This window comes from Capricornis sumatraensis, chromosome 8 (assembly GCF_032405125.1).
Source record: "Capricornis sumatraensis isolate serow.1 chromosome 8, serow.2, whole genome shotgun sequence".
NCBI lineage: Eukaryota > Metazoa > Chordata > Mammalia > Artiodactyla > Bovidae > Capricornis > Capricornis sumatraensis.
Genome location: NC_091076.1, coordinates 27,349,067 through 27,372,641, shown reverse-complemented (window position 1 = coordinate 27,372,641; position 23,575 = coordinate 27,349,067). Strand labels below are relative to the sequence as shown.

The window sequence follows — 23,575 nt, the reverse complement described above, 5'->3', positions numbered from 1 at the left end:
ACAGTTGCCAGAAAGAGCTTAAAATTTTTTTCCAGGATGAAAATAGATCTTTTTTTTTTTCTTTCTTTCCCATATTCATGTCAAAATAGCTTAAATCAGCCATAATTGGGCCTAGGGTCAATGATTTAAATTCCATGTTTTACAGGCAAGAGAGGACTATTTTGTTCCATGTTCATTTGGAATTTGCCTTTATACACAGTACAACTAGCATCCATTCAGACAGATTAACCTCCAGTGAGAAGCAAATGCCTGCCTGTGTTTCCACGACCCTTGGAACCCGTGCCTTCAGAACTATCAGGAGCGGACCTCCTGCAGGTGTTCTCAGACACATGTCTGAGGCCTGGTTACCCTCAGAACACCAAATTACCTTGCATTTGCAGGTTGTGCATGGAGATCCAGCCATTGTCCACACTGAGCCGCTAAGCCTTGAAAGGCCATAGCTGTCCAGACAAGTTTTTCTGATGTCATAGGCGATATTATCAGCCAGGCAGGGGTCACTGACACAGCGGGGACAACATTCCCCTTCCAGGAGAGTTGTGTACTCACAGCTCAAACTGGGGCAAGTGAGCGGCCAGCAGTCTACCTCTCCTTCCTGTGGGGGAAAAAAAACAACAACAATGCCTCCTCATTAGCTTTTGGCACAATCCTGTTGCCAAAGTCCTAGAGAGGGAAATCCTCAGGAATCCCATGACTGCCCTCACTGACTGCTCCTACTTTAGCATCATTATGTGTATGATGCCATATGGGTATGACGTGCTTCCTCCTTAAAGGACATCATCTCCTCCAGTATGCTTTTGCTGACTATCTATATTGCATCCATGGAGAGAGTTAGGTCCCATCTCTCTGTGCCAATGGCAACTCATAATTATTTTTTAGTGATTTTTATTGATCCTTATTATAGTTATTAATACAATTCCAGATTAAGTTTTGAGCTTTCAGGTTCTGGGCTTCTCCCTTTATCTCCCTGATCCTTAGCACAGTTCTGGTCAATAAATGCTAATCAAATGAACAAAGAGATGAAACTTATTTTTCTTAAGGTCAAAGGAGGAACCTGAGTCCCTGTACTACTTCAACAACATCACACTGAGTTGCTTATGTTAGATTTAGAACTGAGGTTGTGCAATATCAGGAGAACCATTTCAGAATGATTTTGAATGTTCTGTCTGGCTAGTGATACATCACTGATGTGCAGTACAGTGTTACAGTTTAGATGCAGCCTCCAAGTATTCTATAAACTGGCAACTGTGGCCCCACTGAATTGCACTTAGCAGATCTGTTTCTCTATGGAGTCTTTTCTGTTATCATGACACATTATAATTAATGCAAACTCGTACTCAAAATCAGTCAGCATCACAAGATTATGGCCTTTGATCAGCTTCGTGATTGCCCATGTCTGTCATGCTCACGAGGCTTCCCAGGTGGTGCCAGTGGTAAAGAACCCACCTGCCAATGCAGGAGATGTAAGAGACATGGGTTCAACCCCTGGATCAGGAAGATCACCTGGAGGAGGGCATGGCAACCCATTCCAGTATTCTTGCCTGGAGAATCCCATGGGCAGAGGAGCCTGGTGAGCTACAGTCCATAGGGTTGCTGAGTCAGACATGACTGAAGTGACTTATCACACACGTCATGATCACTGCATCTGGGATCTGGCCTGTGAAAATTTTTGACATTAAATATAACCCACTATATTCTCAAGTCATCACAAAGTTATATTCATTAGCATCAGTTTTCCAAGAAAATATTAGGGTCTGGGATGGCAGGGGATACTCTTGAAATTCTGTAAAAATTTCATGTCTAAAATTAATACTCGTTCTTCTGAGTGCTGAAGACTGGCTTCTTAGAAAGGCAATTTTTCAGACTGATACGTGAGCTAATTCTATAGCTGTGTTGAATTTGTTCTTGAATGGGAGATGTGAAAAATAGCTACAATTTGAATATGTCTGAGTTATACTCCTCAGCATTAGGAGTAATTAAGAAGGAATTATTTCTACTAAGATTATCTGCACATTCGCCAGGTGACTTTAGAAAATCCAATGGAAATTTACAGCATGATGTCTCTGAATGCCTGTTTTTATGCAATATCTATAGACTGAATCGTTAACTTCAGAAAATGTTACATTACAAAATGCAGCTAACAGTTTCTGTTACAAATTGACTTAGTTATGACTCAACTCCTCTGGCTGTAATTCCCTCAGAGACAGAATATCATATTCACTATGATAATGTGTTGTAACAGTCTTTGCAACATTAGGAATCTCTGTCTGTGGTATAATCTGAAACAGAAAGAACCAGTTCCAGAAATTAAGCTTTTTCTCTGAAATTTCTCAGACCTAATTATACCCTTAGTATCCCCATATTTAGATACAAAGGAACCCTTCATTTTTCTCTATGAACGTTTAGCTCTTGAAACCAATTTTTTAATCCAGGAAACGTGAACAGTGGTTACTGCTGTGCATTAAGTACTTTCTAAGTGTCAAATACTATATTTGCCATTCGCACATATCTCTGATCTTCACAACAGCCCCACAAAATAGGTGCTCATCTACTTGTATACACTGAAGAAAAGAATGATCAAGTGAAATGCTGGGACTTGCCCAAGTTAATCACACAGAGCTTGTGTGATTCACCAAGACTGAATTCTTATCATTCCCTGGTATTTCTACTATGTTCTGTTATCTCTCATACTGAAAGCTTTATTGGTAATGTCCCAAGAAAGGAAAGACTTGGCTCTGTAAGAACTACAAGTACTGATCAAGGCCTCAAAAGCTTCCTGTCATTTGGGGATTTTTATTGTCCTGGATTTGCTAAAAAGTAGCAGTTGCAAAGTAACTTGGGCCAAATTTGTCCTATGTAAATGTCTTGCATGCTGTTTTAAACAGTGGAATACGAATGTCTTCTGGAAGAGCATTTGCCCCTTCGCTAGCCACAGGACCCACACCTTCCTGCCCAGGATCACAAACAGCAGGAAACTAAAGCCCATAGGCAACTGAGTTGTAAACCCCCGAGAGTATAAGGGACAAGACACTCTGAAGGAAGACAGCATACCAGACAGCGGCACTGCTGGCAGCTGTGAGTCCAGTTGTCTCCACTCCGATAGAGCTTGTTTCCATTTTGATCCAAACATTGGCTTGTGACCCTGGTGTCACACTCTGGGCAGCAGAAAAGGTCAACGCTTGGATTCTGGCAATCACATGCTGTCCGCCGGCAGAATATCTTCCCGTCCTGTTTAGAAGTGAGGTTAAGGAGGTTGCATCATTAGGGAAGCAATAAGCCTGCACTAAGAAAACTAGTCTTGTAAACACTTGACAGAGCACGTAGGACAGATTTCTGACAGTCATAGTAACCCCCTGGCCACCTCCCGTTTTGCTCAAACAGATGCACACGCATGTATACTCACCTATACACACCCTGTTTTTCCCTGCCCTTGCCTGCAGAGCAGTCTGTGTTAACAGGGGGATATTTCTAAGTTTAAAAAAGAAATGTTCTTGAAACTTTTTTCTAAATGTTTCTTAAAAATCTTATTTCTAAGTAAAAGTATAACTAAGCAGCTAAAAATGCATGAATGATCAAGGACTCGTTTGAGTGGAAAATCACGCTGCTGTACTTTTCCCAGGTCATAGTGAATGACCTGAGACATGCAAACGCATTCATCTACTTTTATCTCTGCCTCAGCTATGGGAGGAAGTCTGACTATACCCTTTTAACAAAAGAATTAACCGAGGCTCAGAGAGGCTAAGTGACTTATCCAGCATCACAGAGGTAGCAATTCTCTAAGCAGCACCATTACATTTCCTGGTTTCAAAATAACTTTTCTTCTACAGGACAGTTTTTAACATGTTTACTACAGGTGCCACCTCCCACCTTGAGGTGGGAGTTCCCCAAATTATAGCAAAGTATAATTTCTGGAGTAAAGACCTTGAATACTCATAAAGGATTGAAGGTTGATAGCATTCAAACATTAACACAATGTTTTGCAGTGTTTCTTTCTTTCTTTCTTTTTTTTAATTGGAGTATAACTGCTTTACAATGGTGTGTTAGTTTCTGCTGTACAACAATGTCAATCAGCTCTATGTATACATTTTATACATATATCCCCTCCTTCTTAAGCCTCCCTCACACCTCCCCTCCATCCCACCCTCTAGGTCATCGCAGAGCACCAAGCTGCGCTTCCCGTGCTACACAGCAGCTTCCCACTAGCTGCTTTACGCATACTAGTATATATATGGCAATGCACTCTCAATTTGTCTCACCCTCTGCCATTCCTTCCCTGTATCCACAAGTGTGTTCTCTACATCTGTGTCTCTATTCCTGCCCTGAAAATAGGTTCATCAGTACAAATTTTCTAGATTCCATATGCATGTATTAATATCTGATATTTATTTTCCTCTGACTTCACTTTGTGTGACAGACTTTAGATTTATCCACATCACTACAAGTGACCCAATATGACCCAGCAATCCCATTACTGGGCATATACCCTGAGAAAACCATAATTCAAAAAGGCACATGTGCCCCAGTGCTCCCTGCTGCACAATTAATAATAGCTAGGACACGGAAGCAACCTAAATGTCCACTGACATAGGAATAGACAAAGATGTGGTATACATATACAATAGAAGATTACTCAGTGCTGCTGCTTATTTGTCTGTTGCTTACAGTAACGTCTCACCTCAGACAATGAACAGCTAAAAATTTAAGGTGAGACAAGTGGCCACCTTTAATGATTAAAACCGCTTTGCCAAATATTTACAAAACCAGAGAATCTCAGGGCCAGAATATACCTTAGAGGACACATAACCAAATTTTGACCTATACTTGATTAGTCTAGAACAACCATATTCAAAAGTCATCAGAACCTGTGCTCTAAATTCTCTTGAAGAACTTACCACCATGGAAGGTATTTTACTCATGCAACTCTGTACCATTCTGACTGTTAAAAATTGGATTTTTGTTGCCCATCTTCACTGATCCTTGTTTTCATCCTTGGTAATCAAAGAACTCTTCAGCCCTCTATCACATTTTTATTCTTCATACTTAGAAGAGAGCTTTTGTGTTTCTTTGGAATCATCTCATCTCTAGAGCAAATGTATCTAGTTTTTTGATGATTCCTCATAGTTTTAAATCTTTTCACTGTTGTTGCCACTTTTTAAAAAACTTACATTATTTTTATTTTTAATTATAGTTTATTTGCAAAGTTGTATTATTTTTCAGCTGTACAAAGTGATTCAGTTACAAGTAAATACATATTTTTCCTTGTTATATTATCTTCTGTTATAGGTTAATATGAGATTTTGAGTATAGTTCCCTGTGCTATAAAGTAGGTCCCTGCTGGTTATCGATTTTACCTATAATAATGTGTTTATTTTAATCCATAATCCTAATTTTCCCCTCATTTTCCTTTTAGTAACCATAGTTTGTTTTCTATGTCTGTGTGTCTATTTCTATTTTGTAAATAAGTTCATTTGTATCATTTTTTAAAGATTTCACACATAAGCAATATCATGAGATTCTTCTCTGACTACTTCACTTAATATGATAATCTCTAGGTCCATATATGTTCTGCAAAGGCATTATCTTGTTCTTTTCCTGTGGCTGAGTAATTCTGCATTGTATATGTGTACCACATCTTTACCCATTCCTCTGTCAATGGACATTTGAGTTGCTTGCATGTCTTGGCTATTGTAAATAGTGCTTAGTGAACACTGGGGTGCATGCACCTTGAAGTTCAGTTTTCTCTGGATATATGCCCAGGAATGGGATTGCTGGATCATATGGTAGTTCCATTCTTAGTTTTCTCTGGATATATGCCCAGGAGTGGGATTCCTGGATAATACGGTAGTTCCATTTTCAGTCTAAGGAACCTTCAGACCATTCTCCATGGAGGTTGTACCAGTTTACATTCCCAACACAGTGTAGGAGGGTTCCTTTTTCTATTCATCCTTTCCAGCATTTATTGTTTGTAGATTTGATGATAGCTAGTCTGACCAGTGTGAGGCAATACCTTATTGTAGTTTTGATCATTACTGATGTTGAGCATCCTTTCATGTGCTTTTCTGCCATCTGTATGTCTTCTTTGAGGAAACTGTTATTTAGATATTTTGTCCATGTTTTTATGGGGTTGTTTGTTAGACACAGAGCTGCATGAGCTCTTCATATATTTTAGAGATAACACCCTTGTTGGCCACTTCATTTGCAAATAGTTTCTCCCATTCAGTGGGTTGTCTTTTTGTTTTGCTGATGGTTTATTCTGCTGTGCAGAAGATTTTAGGTTTAACTACGTCTCATTTGTTCTAGTTCTATGAAAAATGCCATTAGTAATTTGATAGGGATATCATTCCCACTCCAGTACTCTTGCCTGAAAATCCAAAGGATGGAGAAGCCTGGTAGCCTGCAGTCCATGGGGTCGTGAAGAGTCAGACATGACTGAGCGACTTCACTGTCACTTTTCATTTTCATGCATTGGAGAAGGAAATGGCAACCCACTCCAGTACTCTTGCCTGGAAATCCTGGGGACGGGGTGCCTGGTGGACTGCCGTCTATGGGGTGGCACAGAGTCGGACACGACTGAAGTGACTTAGCAGCAGCAGGGATATCACTAAATCTGTAGATTGTCTTGTGGAGTATAATCATTTTCACAATATCGATTCTTCCAATACAAGAACATGAAATACCTCTCTGTGTCATCTACAATTTATTTCATTAACATTTTACAGTTTTCAGATTACAAGTCTTTCGTCTCCTTCAGTTCAGTTCAGTTCAGTCACTCAGTCGTGTCTGACTCTTTGCGACCTCATGAATCGCAGCACGCCAGGCCTCCCTGTCCATCACCATCTCCCAGAGTTCACTCAGACTCATGTCCATTGAGTCCATGATGCCATGCAGCCATCTCATCCTTGGTCGTCCCCTTCTCCTCCTGCCCCCAATCCCTCCAGCATCAGAGTCTTTTCCAATGAGTCAACTCTTTGCACGAGGTGGCCAAAGTACTGGAGTTTCAGCTTTAGCATCATTCCTTCCAAAGAAATCCCAGGGTTGATCTCCTTCAGAATGGACTGGTTGGAACTCCTTGCAGTTCAAGGGACTCTGGAGAGTCTTCTCCAACACCACAGTTCAAAAGCATCAGTTCTTCAGCACTCAGCCTTCTTCACAGTCCAACTCTCACATCCATACATGACCACTGGAAAAACCATAGCCTTGATTAGACAGACCTTAGTTGGCAAAGTAATGTCTCTGCTTTTGAATATACTATCTAGGGTGGTTATAATTTTTCTTCCAAGGAGTAAGCGTCTTTTAATTTCATGGCTGCAGTCACCATCTACAATGATTTTGCAGCCCCAAAAAATAAAGTCTGACACTGTTTCCCCATCTATTTCCCATTGAGTTATGGGACCGGATGCCATGATCTTCGCTTTCTGAATGTTGAGCTTTAAGCCAACTTTTTCACTCTCCTCTTTCACTTTCATCAAGAGGCTTTTTAGCTCCTCTTCACTTTCTGCCATAAGGGTGGTGTCATCTGCATATCTGAGGTTATTGATATTTCTCCCGGCAATCTTGATTCCAGCTTGTGTTTCTTCCAGTCCAGCGTTTCTCATGATATACTCTGCATATAAGTTAAATAAGCAGGGTGACCATATACAGCCTTGACATAATCCTTTTCCTATTTGGAACCAGTATGTTGTTCCAGACTGTTGTTATATTCTTTGCAGCCAAAGATGGAGAAGCTCTATAAAGTCAATAAAATAAGACTGGGAGCTGACTGTGGCTCAGATCATGAACTCCTTATTACCAAATTCAGACTCAAATTGAAGAAAGTAAGGAAAACCGCTAGACCATTCAGGTATGACCTAAATCAAATCCCTTATGATTATACAGTGGAAGTGAGAAATAGATTTAAGGGCCTAGATCTGATAGATAGAGTGCCTGATGCACTATGGAATGAGGTTTATGACATTGTACAGCAGACAGAGATCAAGACCATCCCCATGGAAAAGAAATGCAAAAAAGAAAAATGGCTGTCTGGGGAGGCTTTACAAATAGCTGTGAAAAGAAGAGAGGTGAAAAGCAAAGGAGAAAAGCAAAGATATAAGCATCTGAATGCAGAGTTTCAGAGAATAGCAAGAAGAGATAAGAAAGCCTTCTTCAGCAATCAATGCAAATAAATAGAGGAAAACAACAGAATGGGAAAGACTAGAGATCTCTTCAAGAAAATAGAGATACCAAGGGAACATTTCATGCAAAGATGGGCTCGATAAAGGACAGAAATGGTCTGGACCTAACAGAAGCAGAAGATATTAAGAAGAGGTGGCAAGAATACACAGAAGAACTGTACAAAAGATCTTCATGACCCGGATAATCATGATGGTGTGATCACTCACCTAGAGCCAGACATCTGGAATGTGAAGTCAAGTGGGCCTTAGAAAGCATCACTACGAACAAAGCTAGTGGAGGTGATGGAATTCCAGTTGAGCTATTTCAAATCCTGAAAGATGATGCTGTGAAATTGCTGCTCTCAATATGCCAGCAAATTTGGAAAACTCAGCAGTGGCCACAGGACTGCAAAAGGTCAGTTTTCATTCCAATCCCATAGAAAGGCAATGCCAAAGAATGATCAAACTTCCGCACAATCACGCTCACCTCACACGCTAGTAAAGTAATGCTCAAAATTCTCCAAGCCAGGCTTCAACAATATGTGAACCGTGAACTTCCTGATGTTCAAGCTGGTTTTAGAAAAGGCAGAGGAACCAGAGATCAAATTGCCAACATTCTCTGTGTCATGGAAAAAGCAAGAGAGTTCCAGAAAAACATCTATTTCTGCTTTACTGACTATGCCAAAGCCTTTGACTGTGTGGATCACAATCAACTATGGAAAATTCTGAAAGAGATGGGAATACCAGACCACCTGACCTGCCTCTTGAGAAATCTGTATGCAGGTCAGGAAGCAACAGTTTGAACAGGACGTGGAACAACAGACTGGTTCCAAATAGGAAAAGGAGTACGTCAAGGCTGTATATTGTCACCCTGCTTATTTAACTTATATGCAGAGTACATCATGAGAAATGCTGGGCTGAAAGAAACACAAGCTGGAATCAAGATTGCCAGGAGAAATATCAATAACCTCAGATATGCAGATAACACCACCCTTATGGCAGAAAGTGAAGAGGAACTAAGAAGCCTGTTGATGAAATTGAAAGAGGAGAGTGAAAAAGTTGGCTTAAAGCTCAACATTCAGAAAACGAAGATCATGGCATCTGGTCCCATCACTTCATGGGAAATAGATGGGGAAACAGTGGAAACACTGTCAGACTTTATTTTGGGGGTTCCAAAATCACTGCAGATGGTGACTGCAGCCATGAAATTAAAAGACACTTACTACTTGGAAGAAAAGTTATGACCAACCTAGATAGTATATTCAAAAGCAGAGACATTACTTTGCCGACTAAGGTCCGTCTAGTCAAGGCTATGGTTTTTCCAGTGGTCATGTATGGATGTGAGAGTTGGACTGTGAAGAAGGCTGAGTGCTGAAGAACTGATGCTTTTGAACTGTGGTGTTGGAGAAGACTCTTGAGAGTCCCTTGGACTGCAAGGAGTTCCAACCAGTCCATTCTGAAGGAGATCAGCCCAGGGATTTCTTTGGAAGGAATGATGCTAAAGCTGAAACTCCAGTACTTTGGCCACCTCGTGCAAAGAGTTGACTCATTGGAAAAGACTCTGATGCTGGGAGGGGTTGGGGGGAGGAGGAGAAGGGGACGACAGAGGATGATATGGCTGGATGGCATCACTGGCTCAATGGACGTGAGTCTGAGGGAACTCCGGGAGTTTGTGATGGACAGGGAGGCCTGGCGTGCTGCAATTCATGGGGTTGCAAAGAGTCGGACACGACTGAGTGACTGAACTGAACTGAATTTGATAGGGATAACATTGAATCTGTAGATTGTGTTTGGTAGTATAGTCATTTTCACAATACTGATTCTTCCTACCCAGGAACATGGAATATCACTCCATCTGTTTATGTTGTCTTTGATTTCTTTCATCAGTGTCTGATAATTTTCTGTGTACAGTTCTTTTGTCTCCTTAGGTAAGTTTATTCCTAGATATTTTATTCTTTTTGTTGCGATTGTGAATGGGATTGATTCCTTAATTTCTCTTTCTGATTTTTTATAGTTGGTATATAGAAATGCAAGTGCTTTCTGTATATTGATGTTGTATTCTGCAACTTCACTAAATTCACTGATTAGCTCTAGTAATTTTCTGATATATCTTTAGGATTTTCTGTGTACAATATCTTGTCATCTGCAAACAGTGACAGCTTTACTTCTTTTCTCATCTGGATTCCTTATATTTGTTTTTCTTCTCTGATTGCTATAGCTAGGAATTCCAGAACTATGTTGAATAATAGTGGCAAAAGTGGATAGCCTTGTCTTGTCACTGATCTTAGGAGGAATGCTTTCAGTTTTTCACCATTGAGAATGTTTGCTATAGGCTTATCATATATGGCCTTTACTATGTTAAAATAGATTCCTTCTATGCCCATTTTTTGAAGAGTTTTAATCATAAATGGGTGCTGAATTTTGTCAAAGGATTTTTCTGCATCTGTTGAGATTATCATACGGTTTTTATTTTTCAATTCGTTAATATGGTATATAACATTGATTGATTTGCATATATTGAAGAATCCTTGCATTTTTGGAATAAACCCAACTTGATCATGGTGTATAAGCTTTTAGATGGGTTGCTGAATTCTGTTTGCTAAAATTTTGTTGAGGATTTTTGCATCTATGTTCATCAGTGATATTGGCCTGTAGTTTTCTTTTTTGTGTGTGGTCTTTGTCTGGTTTTGGTATCAGGGTGATGGTGGCCTTGCAGAATGAGTTTGGAAGCTTTCCTTTGCAATTTTTTTGAAAGAGTTTTTGAAGGATAGGCATTAGCTCTTCTCTCAATGTTTGATGGAATTGTGTGAAGCCACCTGGTCCTGGGCTTTTGTTTTTTGGGAGATTTTTGATCACAGCTTTAATTTCAGTGCTTGTAATTGGGCTGTTCATAATTTCTATTTCTTCCTGAGTCACTCTTGGAAGGTTGAACTTTTCTAAGAATCTTTCCATTTCTTCCAGGTTATCCATTTTATTGCATTAGAGTTGTTCATAATAGTCTCTTATAATCCTTTGTATTTCTGCATTGTCTGTTGTAACCTCTCCTTTTGCATTTCTAATTTTGTTGGTTTGATTCTCCTCTCTTTTGTTCTTGATGAGTCTGTCTAAAGGTTTGTCAATTTTCTTTATCTTCTCAATGAACCTGCTTTTACTTTTATTAATATTTACTGTTGTTTCTTTCATTTCTTTTTCATTATTTCTTCTTGGATCTTTGTGATTTCTTCTTTTCTATTAATTTTGGGTGGGTTTTTTTTTGTTGTTGTTCTTTGTTCAGTTGCTTTAGATGTAAAGATAAGTTGTCTATTCGATGTTTTTCTTGTTTATTGAGGTAGAATTATATTGCTATAAACTTCCCACTGAGAACTGCTTTTGCTGTATACCATAGGTTTTGAGTTGTTGTGTTTTCATTGTCATTTGTTTCTAGAATTTTTTTATTTCCCTTTTGATTTCTTCAGTAACCTGTAGACGTTTAGAAACATGTTGTTTAATCTCCATGTGTTTGTTTTTCTTACACTTTTTTCCTTGTAATTGATGTTGTGTTTCATATCATTGTGGTTGGAGAAGATGCTTGATATGATTTCAATTTTCTTAAATTAACTGAGGTTGAATTTGTGACCCAAGATGTGATCTATCCTGGAGAATGTTCCATGTGCACTTGACAAGGTATATTCTTCTGCATTTGGATGGAATGTCCTAAAGATATCAGTGAGATCCATCTCATCTAATGTATCTTTTAAGACTTGTGTTTCCTTATTAATTTTTTTTTATGATCTGTCCATCAGTGTGAGTGGAGTGTTTAAGTCTCCTACTATTATTGTTATATTGTCAATTTCTCTTTTTATGTCTGTTACTGTTTGTCTCATATATCGATGTGCTCCTATGTCGGGTGCATGCTGCTGCTGCTGCTAAGTCACCTCAGTTGTATCCAACTCTGTGTGACCCCATAGACGGCAGCCCACCAGGCTCCCCCATCCCTGGGATTCTCCAGGCAAGAACACTGGAATGGGTTGCCATTTCCTTCTCCAAGGCATGAAAGTGAAAAGTGAAAGTGAAGTTGCTCAGTCGTGTCCTATCCTCAGTGACCCCATAGACTGCAGCCTACCAGGCTCCTCCGTCCATGGGATTTTCCAGGCAGGAGTACTGGAGTGGGGTGCCATATTTACATTTGTTATGTCTTCCTCTTGGATTGATTCATTGATTATTACCTAATGTCTTTCCTTATGTCTTGTAATCTTTAAGGTCTGTTTTGTCTGATATGAGGATTGCTGCTCCAGCTTTCTTTTGCTTCTATTTGCATGGAATATATTTTTCCATCCTCTCACTTTTGGTCTATATGTGTCTTTAGGTCTGAACAGCATATATATAGGTCTTGTTTTTGTATCCATTCAGTCAGTCTTTTGGTTGGAGCATTTAATCCACTTAAAAGTAATTATTGATATATATGTTCCTATTGATATTTTCTTAATTGTTGGGGTTGAATTTGTAGATCATTTTTCTTCTCTTGTATTTCTTGACTATATAAGTCCCTTTAACATTTGTTGTAAAGCTGGTTTGGTGGTACTAAATTATCTAACTTTTGTTTGTCTGAAAAGTTTTTTATTTCTTCATCAGTTTTGAATGAGATCCTTGCCAGGTACAGTAATCTTGTTTGTAGATTTTTCCCTTTCAGTACTTTAGATATGTCCTGCTATTCCCTTCTGGCCTGCAGCATTTGTGCTGAAAGATCAGCTGTTAAGCATATGGGGTTTCCCCTGTATGTTACTTGTTGCTTCTCCCTTGCTGCTTTTAATATTCTTTTTTGTGTGTTTAGTCTTTGTTAGTTTTATTTGTATGTATCTTGGCATGTTTCTCCTTGAGTATCTCCTGCATGGGACTCTTTCTGCCTGTTGGAATTTATTGACTATTTCTTTTTCCATGTTGGGGAAATTTTCAACTATTATCTCTTCAAAAATTCTCTTATACCCTTCTTTTTCTCTTCTTCTGGGACCCCTATATTGTGAATGTTGGTGCATTCTATATTGTCCCAGAGGTTTCTGAGATTATCCTCATTTCTTTTCATTCTTTTTACTTTATTCTGCTCTTCAGAAGTTATTTCCACCATTTTATCTTCAAGCTCACAGATTTGTTTTTCTGCTTCACATGTTCTGCTATTGATTCCTTCTAGAGTATTTTTAATGTCAGTAATTGTGTTGTTTGTCTCTGTATGTTTATTCTTTAATTCTTCTAGGTCTTTCTTAATTGATTCTTATATATTCTCCATTTTGTTTTCAAGGTTTTTGATCATCTTTAGTATCATTATTCTAAATTCTTTTTCAGGTAGTTTGCCTATTTCCTTTTCATTTATTTGGACTTCTGTGTTTCTAGCTTGTTCCTTCATTTGTGTATTATTTCTCTGCCTTTTCATTATTTTTTTTAAACTTATTGTGTTTGAGGTCTCCTTTTCCCAGGGCTCAAGGGAAGTTGAATTCTTTCCTTATAAAAGGTTGAATTCTTTCTTCTTTTTGGTTTCTGACTTCCTAGGGTTGACCCAGTGGTTTGTGTAAGCTTCATATAGGGTGAGATTTGTGCTGAGTTTTTGTTTTCTTTGTTTTTCCTCTAATGGGCAAGGTTGAGTGAGGTGGTAATCCTGTCTGCTGATAATTGGTTTTGTATTTTTGCTTTGCTTGTTGTTTAGATGAGGCATCCTGCACAGGGTATTACTGGTGTTTGAGTGATGCTGGGTCTTGTATTCAAGTGGTTTCTTTTGTGTGAGTTCTCACTATTTGATACTCCCTAGGGTTAGTTCTCTGGTCGTCTAGGGTCTTGGAGTCAGTGCTCCCACTCCAAAGGCTCAGGGCTTGATCTCTGGTCAGGAAAGAATATTCCACAAGTGGTTTGTTATGGCATTAAGTGAGATTAAAACAAATATCCAAAAATGAGAAACCAAAGATAAACCCCAGACAAATGGCAGTTACAAAATCAGATAAATAATAACTAAAATAATGTAATACACACATATACATATACACCCATGAGCAAAGTCAAAACAGTCCAACAAAAACAAAGTACAGTAGATCGACCCCATGAACAAAGGAAATTAAAAATTATATTTACCAGTTAAGAACAAAACTAACTAAAGCACAAACTGGAAAACAAAACTAGAGCAAGGTGCCAAGTGGGGGATAAAGCAATGAAAATAAAACTAACAAATATCTTGAGAGGAAAGAAAGGAAAGAATAGATATGGAAAGTTAAATAGAGGTAGCACTAGAGCCTGCACACAATGGGGCAGGGTCAAGTCTTGGTGCCAAAGTGATGGCCTCTGGGATGGTTGACACTTATCATTATTCCATGGGTCCTTTGCCACAAGTGTCTTCCCACTCCTCAGTGAGCCATGGCTAATCAGGAAACTCCTTGACACTTGCAGGTTGGTCCAGCCAGGCTCCTATGGAGTTAGCTTTGTACAGGGTCCTAATGTATGTGAAATCTTCTGTTTGCCCTCCAAGAGTAGAGTCTTTATTTCTTCCAGTCCTGTGGAGCTCCTGCACTCAAGTCCTGCTGACCTTCAAAAGCAAATGCTCTTGGGATTCCTCTTCCTAGTGACAGAGCCTCTGGCTAGGGAGCCAGATATAGGGATCCAAACTCTCACTGTTGTGTGAGAACCTCTGTGATATTATTATTTTCCAGTTTCTGGGTCATCCACCCAACACATATGAGATTTGATTATGTCATGAAAGTACCCCCCTACCATTTCATTTTTGCCTCTTTTTGTTTGAATGTAAAACATCATTTTGTGGGTTCCAGTCTTGTTAATTGTCATTCAATGGTTAGTTGTGCTTTTTTTGTGATAGGTGAGTTCAAGGCCTTCTACTTAGCTGTCTCCTTTGGAATTGAGAGAATGCTTTTAGTTTGGATGCTTGCTGCCTCTTTCTCAGCATGTGCTGGCTGTTATCCCCTTGATATGGAGTGTGAATGCAGGGGCACTTGTGTGCTCCTGGGATGTTGGGGGCAGTGCTTAGTGCCTGCTTGCAGGTCTTGTAGCAGTGGCTGTGGCCAGTGTACTCCCAGGAAAGTGAGGGCAGAGTCTGGTTAATTTCTAATCTCATAGTGTCATGAATGGAAAAGATGCTTCATATCATTTCAACTTTTTAAAATTTCCCAAGTCTTATTTGTGGCCTAGCATGTGATCTATCCTGGAGAATGTTCCATGTGCACTTAAAAAATGTGTATTCTTCTTTGAATGGAATGTTTTATATATATCAATTAATCTATCTGGTCTAATGTGCCATTTAAGACCTGTGTTTCCTTACTGATTTTCTGACTGGGTGATCTGTCCATTGGTGTAAGTGAGGAGTTAAAGTCCCCTATTGTTATTATATTACAGTTAATTTATTCATTTATGTTTGTTACATCTGTCTCACATATATTGAGGTGCTACAGTGTTGAGTGCATATATTTCCACAATTGTTCTATCTTCTTGGATTGATTCCTTGATCATGATGTAGTATCCTTCTTTGTGTTTTTTAACAGTCTTATTTTAAAGCCTATTTTGTCTGCTATAAGTATTGCTGCTCCAGCTTTCTTTTTATTTTCATTTGTATGGAATAGCTTTTCCATCCTCTCATATATATGCCACCTTCTTCAACAGTTTTGAGTATTTCCAATAATTGTTATCATCATTTACAATCAATTTAACATTTATGTCATGTCAGATATTGTGCCAACTCTTTTATATGCATTATCACCTTTAATCCTGATAATTCCAAGGAGTAGAAAATTTTATCACCATTTCTCAAATGAGGTAGCTGAATTAGAGAGCTAAAAGTATAATTCCTCAGTGATGGTCTGACCAAGACAAAGTGAATTGATATTCATAGTCATCTTGTTTTAAGTATTGTCATTTTTAAAATGCAGCCTGATTTCAATATTTACTTCCTTTCTTACTTCAGTTATGTCATAATATTGACCTGTATTGAGATTAATTAAGACCAAACATCATTAAGTCCTTTTGTGCCTTGTGTGGTTTGCTATTTGAAGGCAAGTGTAAAACTTGGTGTTTATCCAATTGTATTTCACCTTGTTAGATCCATTTCATTTCTCTGGCCTGCCACAATGTTTTCTAAATGCTATGTCTGCCATCCACCATAGTTTTCCATCCTTAAGTTTAGTGACATCTGCAAACTTCACAGAACTGCCCTTAAGGTCTGCATATACTTTAGGATGACAATGCTGCATAAGACAGAGTTTGCTGAGATATGTTTATTACCAGCTAAGGTAGAAATCTTTAAACATTTTACATTCTTTTATGGAGAATGGAAAGGAGATATACTGGCTACATGTATAATAAAGTAACAAGTTAAAAAATGCTTTACCTCAAATAGTATGCATGACTCTATTATTAGGAGAAATAAGAAATCAATGTTCAAAATATTAGAGGATGAGAGATTATATGTACACACATGCACACACATATATATACATTTACGTATACATGCATACATGTATGTCTGCACATGTTCATAGCATGCAAAAGACTCTAGTTAGGCAGGTGAGTTGTGTCAGGGAATTCAGCTAGTTTGGACAAAGGAATGTCCAAATATTAGGAAGTGTTCAATAGACCATTGACTTACAGCTCATATACAATGCTTTTAACATATTTGGCTCATATAACCATACCTCACATAACTCCCCTATGGATTTAACAGAAGTGAATAAAAATAGCTGTGACATGAAACCATTTGGTCAACTCAGCTGACCAGACTATTACCCACCCCGTCTACAGAAGGACCATCTCAGGAACCACATGCTATTCATGAACAACATTAAACACAGGGATAGATTCTTCTGGAAGCAGGTACTGTTCAACAGGCAGTGAGACACAATCAGAATGTCAAATTTCTCCATGTATGGTGTTTAAAAGAATGAATAAGTGAAGTCTCCAGAATTAGTACAAAATAATTTCACATCTCCTCAATTATGTGAGAATGCCAAATAGGCCCCCTTATACTTTAACATGCTTCAGAACAATAGCTGTGTTCACTCTGGCTTTTCAATTACAGGTTAGCTGTCAACAATTATTTTCTAATTTTGGGGGGAAATAAGAGGGATATGTCTCTTCATAAATATGAGTTACAGCATAATGGTGTTTGACATGCATATTTTGTGAAAGGATTACCACAGTTGCTTCCACTAACATCCATTTCCTCATATAGATTGGAAAAAAAGGTAAAAAAATAAAAAGTTGAAAAGTTCTTTAGATATTAACAACTAGGATTTACTTTCTTGATAAGTTCCCTTTATATTAGACATTAATGTTAACTATAGTTGTCATATTGTACATTACATCCCCAGCACTCACTTATCTTAGAGAAGTTTGTGCCCTTTGACCATCTTCTTTCAATCCACTTAGCATCCACCCTCCACTTCTACAAGTCTGATCTCTTTTTCTATGTTTTCATTTATTTGTTTGGGCTTTCTTGATACCACCTCTACCTGAAATCATACAGTATTTGGCTTTCTCTGTCTGATTTATTTTACTTACCATAATCGCATTAAGGTCCATCCATCATATTGTTGCAAATAGTAGGATTTCTTCATTTTTTTCTGGCTAAATAATATAATATTGTAACTACATACCAAAACTCTTCATCTGTACCACAACTCCTCATCCATTCATCCATTTATGAACACTTAAATTATTTCTATGTCTTAGCTATTGTAAATAATGCTTCTATGAACATCTGGGTAAACTTATTATTTTGAGTTCATGTTTTCATTTCCTTTGGATATACTCCCAGTACTAGAACTCCTGGATCATATGGTGATTTTATTTTTTAATTTTTGGGGGATCCTCCATGCTGTTTTTCACAGTGATCATACCAATTCTCAATCCTACGAACAGTGCACAAAGGTTCCATTTCCAGCCAGTATTTATCTCCTGTCCTTTTGATGATAGCTATTTGAACAGGCATGTGGCGATATCTCTTTGTGCTCTTAATGTGTATTTCCCTAATGACTAGTAATGTTAAACTTGGGATGTCCTTGTTGGCCTTTCATATATCTTCTGAGAAATGTCAGGTCCTTTATGCATATTTAGTTGGGTTATTTTTATGCTATTAAGTTGTATGAGTTCTTTATATATCTTAACCCATTGTCAAATAGATGGTTTACAAATTTTTCTCCCGGCCTGTAGGTTATATTTTCATTTTGAGGACTTCTGCTGCTGTTCATAAATTTTTAGCTTGATATAATCCAAATTGCTTATTTTTGAAATTTTGTTGCTTGTGCTTTAGGTATCATATAAAATAAAAATCATTACCATGACAAGGAACTTTATTCCTATTTTTTCTTCTAAGTGTTTCTTGGTTTAAGGTCTTACATTCAAGTCTTGAATACATTTTGATTTTTTTGTGAATGATGTAAAGTAGTGGTGCAGGGTTTTATTTTTACACGTGAATATTCAATTATCCTTGCACCTTTTTTTTTTATGTGAATAGAAAGTATCTCTTCATTGTTGCTTGGAATTATGATATCATCTGTTGCCCCGTGGCTTTATTTTGGGGCCATCTGGGAAAACTGATAAAGAGACAGAAATACAAGGGATTCAGAAGTAATGTTCCCTGAACTCTATGATTAGAACTTCTTTACAAGGGTTTCTCCCCAGATTTTCTCCTTGGAAAACAGCTATGGGTAGACAAATATACATTTATACCAAGTTCAGCTGTGGGGTTTTGGTTTTGTGATCTATACATTAAATAATTTAGAATCAATCGCTCTTTGATTGTAATACAATGTAAGCAAGTTCACCTTTAATCTTTTTTGGCATCTTGAAAAATGGACTGATTGTGTCTACATGGACCTCAAGGAAAAATCAGAAGAAACAATCATGAAATCATTAGAGGCTGGCATGTTACATATATATGTTCAAAGGATGTGTGTCCATGATGTATTAGAAAACATCATGCTAGTGCTTGTTTCTTCACAGCCCAGTGTACAGGCAGCATACAGTAGTGTACAGCCCACTCTATATTCAGCATATAGTATAGGATACAGTCCAGTGTACAGTCCAGTGCACCTCTGAGTAGATCAGTGAATATCTAGACACACTGGAGCACATTTGGACACATCTGGTGTACAGTCCAAGGGCACATCCCAGTGTATACTGCAGTGTACATTCTAAGGTATTGTCCAGTGCAAATCTCATGTAAGTTCAGTGTACAGTCCAGTGTCTAGTGGATGTCAGGTTAAGTCCAGTATATGCCCACTGTCTCTGTGCCTGTCTTCTCCATGTTCATAAAATCCTATGAATGGCTCTTAGAGTCATTCTTACAATAAATGGCAAAGAACAAATAATAGGTTCAAAAAAGGAAAGATAAAACACACAAAATTGAAGTAAACTGAAAACTAGATTGCTTGACACTGAATTCTGGTAAGTGGTATGCCAGTGGGGGCCTTCTGAGATTACATATAAATTTTAGGAGTATTTTTTTTCCATTTCTGTAAAAACTGCCATTGAATTCTTATTAGGGATCACATTAAAACTAAACATGTCTTTTGGTAACATTGACATTTTAAAACTATTAATTCTTCCAGTTAGTGAATATGGAATATATCATCTCCTTTACTAGTGTTTTTAATTTCTTTCATCAGAATTTTGTAGATTTCAGAGTAGAGTTCTTTCACCTCCTTAGGTGAATTTATTCCTAAGTATTTTATTGTGTTTTTATTCTATTGTAAATGCAATAATTTCTTTTTCAGAATATTCATTGTTAGTATATAGAAGTATGACTGAATTTGGTGTGTTAATTTTTAATCTCACATTTACTGAATTTATTTATTAGATCCAATAAATTTTGGTTGAGTCTTAGGATTTTCTCTATGCAAAAGCAAGTCATTGGCAAATGGAGACAATTGTACTTCTCCCTTTTCAGTTTTGATATCTATTAAAGTTTTTCCACTCTGCTGGTTCTAGCTAGGACTTCTTTTACCATACATTATCAATTCAGTTCAGTCACTCAGTCATGTCTGACTCTTTGTGACCCCATGAATCGCAGCTCGCCAGGCCTCCCTGTACATCACCAACTCCTGGGGTCCACCCAAACCAATGTCCATTGTGTTGGGGATACCATCCAACCATCTCATCCTCTGTCGTCCCCTTCTCCTCCTGCCCTCGATCTTTCCCAGCATCACAGTCTTTTCAAATGAGTCAGCTATTCGCATCAGCTATTCGCATCAGTTTCAGCTTCAAAATCAGTCCTTCCAATGAAGACCCAGGACTGATCTCCTTTGGGTTGGACTGGTTGGACCTCCTTGTAGTCCAAAGGACGCTCAAGAGTCTTCTCCAACACCACAGTTCAAAAGCATCAATTCTTCGGCACTCAGGTTTCTTTATAGACCAACTCTAACATCCATACATGACTACTGGAAAAACCATAGCCTTGACTAGATGGACATTTGTTGGCAAAGTAATGTCTCTGTTTTTTAATATGCTGTCAAAGATAGTAATAAATTCCCTTCCAAGGAGCAAGTGTCTTTTAATTTCATGTCTGCAGTCACCATCTGCAGTGATTTTGGAGCCCAGGAAATAAAGTCAGCCACTGTTTCCCCATCTATTTGCCATGAGGTGATGGGACCAAATGCCATGATCTTAGTTTTCTGAATGTTGAGCTTTAAGCCAACTTTTTCACTCTTCTCTTTCACTTTCATCAAGAGGCTCTTTAGTTCTTCTTTGCTTTCTGCCATAAGGGTGGTGTCATCTGCATATCTGAGGTTATTGATATTTCTCCCAGCAATCTTGATTCCAGCTTGTGCTTCTTCCAGCCCAGCATTTCTCATGATGTACCCTGCATGTAAGTTAAATAAGCAGAGTAACAATATACAGCCTTGACATACTCCTTTTCCTATCTGGAACCAGTCTGTTGTTCCATGTCCAGTTCTAACTGTTGCTTCCTGAACTGCATATAGGTTTCTCAAGAGGCAGATCAGGTGGTCTGGTATGCTCTTCTCTTTCAGAATTTCCCATTTATTGTGATCCACACAGTCAAAGGCTTTGAAAAAGTCAATAAAGCAGAAATAGATGTTTTTTCTGAACTCTCTTGCTTTTTCCATGATCCACCAGATGTTGGCAATTTGATTTCTGGTTCCTTTTCCTTTTCTAAAACCAGCTTAAACATCTGAAAATTCATGATTCATGTATTGCTGAGCCTGGCTTGGAGAATTTTGAGCATTACTTTACTAGTGTGTGAGATGAGTGCAATTGTGCGGTAGTTTGAGCATTCTTTGGCATTACTTTCTTTGAGATTGTAATGAAAACACCTTTTCCAGTCCTGTTGCCACTGCTGTTTTCCAAATGTGCTGGCATATTGAGTGCAGCACTTTCACAGCATCATCTTTCAGGATTTGAAACAGCTCAACTGGAATTCCATCACCTCCACCAGCTTTGTTTGTAGTGATGGTTCTTAAGGCCCACCTGCCTTCACACTCCAGGATGTCTGGCTTTAGGTGAGTGTGAGTGATCACACCTTTGTGATTATCTGGTCATGAAGATCTTTTTTGTACAGTTGTTCTGTGTATTCTTGCCACCTCTTCTTAATAACTTCTGCTTCTGTTAGGTCCCATTTCTGCCCTTTATTGAGCCCATCTTTGCATGAAATGTTCCCTTGGTATCTCTAATTTTCTTGAAGAGATCTCTAGTCTTTCCCATTCTATTGTTTTCCTCTAGTTCTTTGCATTGATGGATGAGAAAGGCTTTCTTATCTCTCCCTCCTAGTCTTTGGAACTCTGCATTCAAGTGGGCAGTGGCTGCACTTTGCTGGAGGAGCCGTGAAGAGATACCAGATGTCCAAGGTAAGAGAAACCCAAGGAAGACAGTAGGTGCTGAGAGAAGGTATCAGGGGGCAGACAGACTGAAACCACAATCACAGACAACTAGCCAATCTGAACACATGGACCACAGCCTTGTCTAATTCAATGAAACTAATCCATGCCATGTGGGGCCACCCAAGATGGACGGGTCATGGTGGAGAGGTCAGACAGAACGTGGACCACTGGAATGGAAAACCACTTCAGTATTCTTGCCTCGAAAGCCCCATGAACAGTATGAAAAGGCAAAAAGATAGAATACTGAAAGAGGAACTCCCTAGGTCGGTAGGTGCCAAATATGCTACTGGAGATCAGTGGAGAAATAACTCCAGAAAGAATGAAGGGACGGAGCCAAAGCAAAAACAACACCCAGTTGTGGATGGGACTGGTGATAGAAGCAAGATCCGATGCTGTAAAGAGCAATATTGCATAGGACCCTGGAATGCTAGGTCCATGAATCAAGGCAAATTGGAAGTGGTCAAACAGGAGATGGCAAGAGTGAACATTGACATTCTAGGAATCAGCAAACTAAGATGGACTGGAATGGGTGAATTTAACTCAGATGACCATTATATCTACTACTGTGGGCAGGAATCCCTTAGAAGAAATGGAGTAGCTATCATAGTCAACAAAAGAATCTGAAATGTAGTACTTGGATGCAGTCTCAAAAATGACAGAATGATCTCTGTCCATTTCCAAGGCAAACCATTCAATACCACAGTAATCCAAGTCTATGCCCCAACCAGTAATGCTGAAGAAGCTGAAGTTGAACGGTTCTATGAAGACCTAAAAGACCTTCTAGAACTAACAGCCAAAAAAGGTGTCTTTTTCATTATAGGGGACTGGAATACAAAAGTAGGAAGTCAAGAAACACCTGGAGTAACAGGAAAATTTGGCCTTGGAGTACAGAATGAAGCAGGGCAAAGGCTAACAGAGTTCTGCCAAGAGAATTCACTGGTCATAGCAAACACCCTCTTCCAACAACACAAGAGAAGACTCTACAAATGGACATCACCAGATGGTGAACACCGAAATCAGATTGATTACATTCTTTGCAGCCAAAGATGAGAAGCTCTATACAATCAGCAAAAACAAGACTGGGAGCTGACTGTGGCTCAGATCATGAACTCCTTATTGCCAAATTCAGACTTAAATTGAAGAAAGTGGGGAAAACCACTAGACCATTCAGGTATGACCTAATCAAATCCCTTATGATTATACAATGGAAGTGAGAAATTGATTGAAGGGCCTAGATCTGAGAGATAGAGTGCCTGATGAACTATGGACGGAGGTTCATGACCATACATTTAGGGAGGGTGAAAATGAGCAACCTCATCTTATTTCTGATCTTAGAAGAAAAGCTTCCAACATTTTAATATTAAGTGTGATGTTAGCTGAGGTCTTATGTCATATGTGGCATTTATTATGTTGAAGTATATTCCTTTGGTGCCTAAATTGCTGAGTTTTTACATGAAGAGCTGTTGAATTTAGTCAAATGCTTTTCTGCATCTATTGAGATGTTCATATGGGTCTTTAATTATATAAATGTAATGTATCACACTGATTTGCATATGATGAATCATCTTTGCA

General features: G+C 38.5%; 1 protein-coding gene across 1 annotated transcript in view; it reads right to left on the bottom strand.

The window, feature by feature from the left end:
- NELL1 (neural EGFL like 1) overlaps positions 1-23,575 on the bottom strand; it is a 999,502-nt gene that overhangs the window by 1,398 nt on the left and 974,529 nt on the right. Inside the window, exons 17-18 of the mRNA XM_068977360.1 lie at positions 3,049-3,225; positions 368-592 (exon numbers count right to left, since the gene is read on the bottom strand). Of these exons, the coding sequence (XP_068833461.1) occupies positions 368-592; positions 3,049-3,225 (402 nt within the window). The remainder of the gene's footprint in view (positions 1-367; positions 593-3,048; positions 3,226-23,575) is intronic.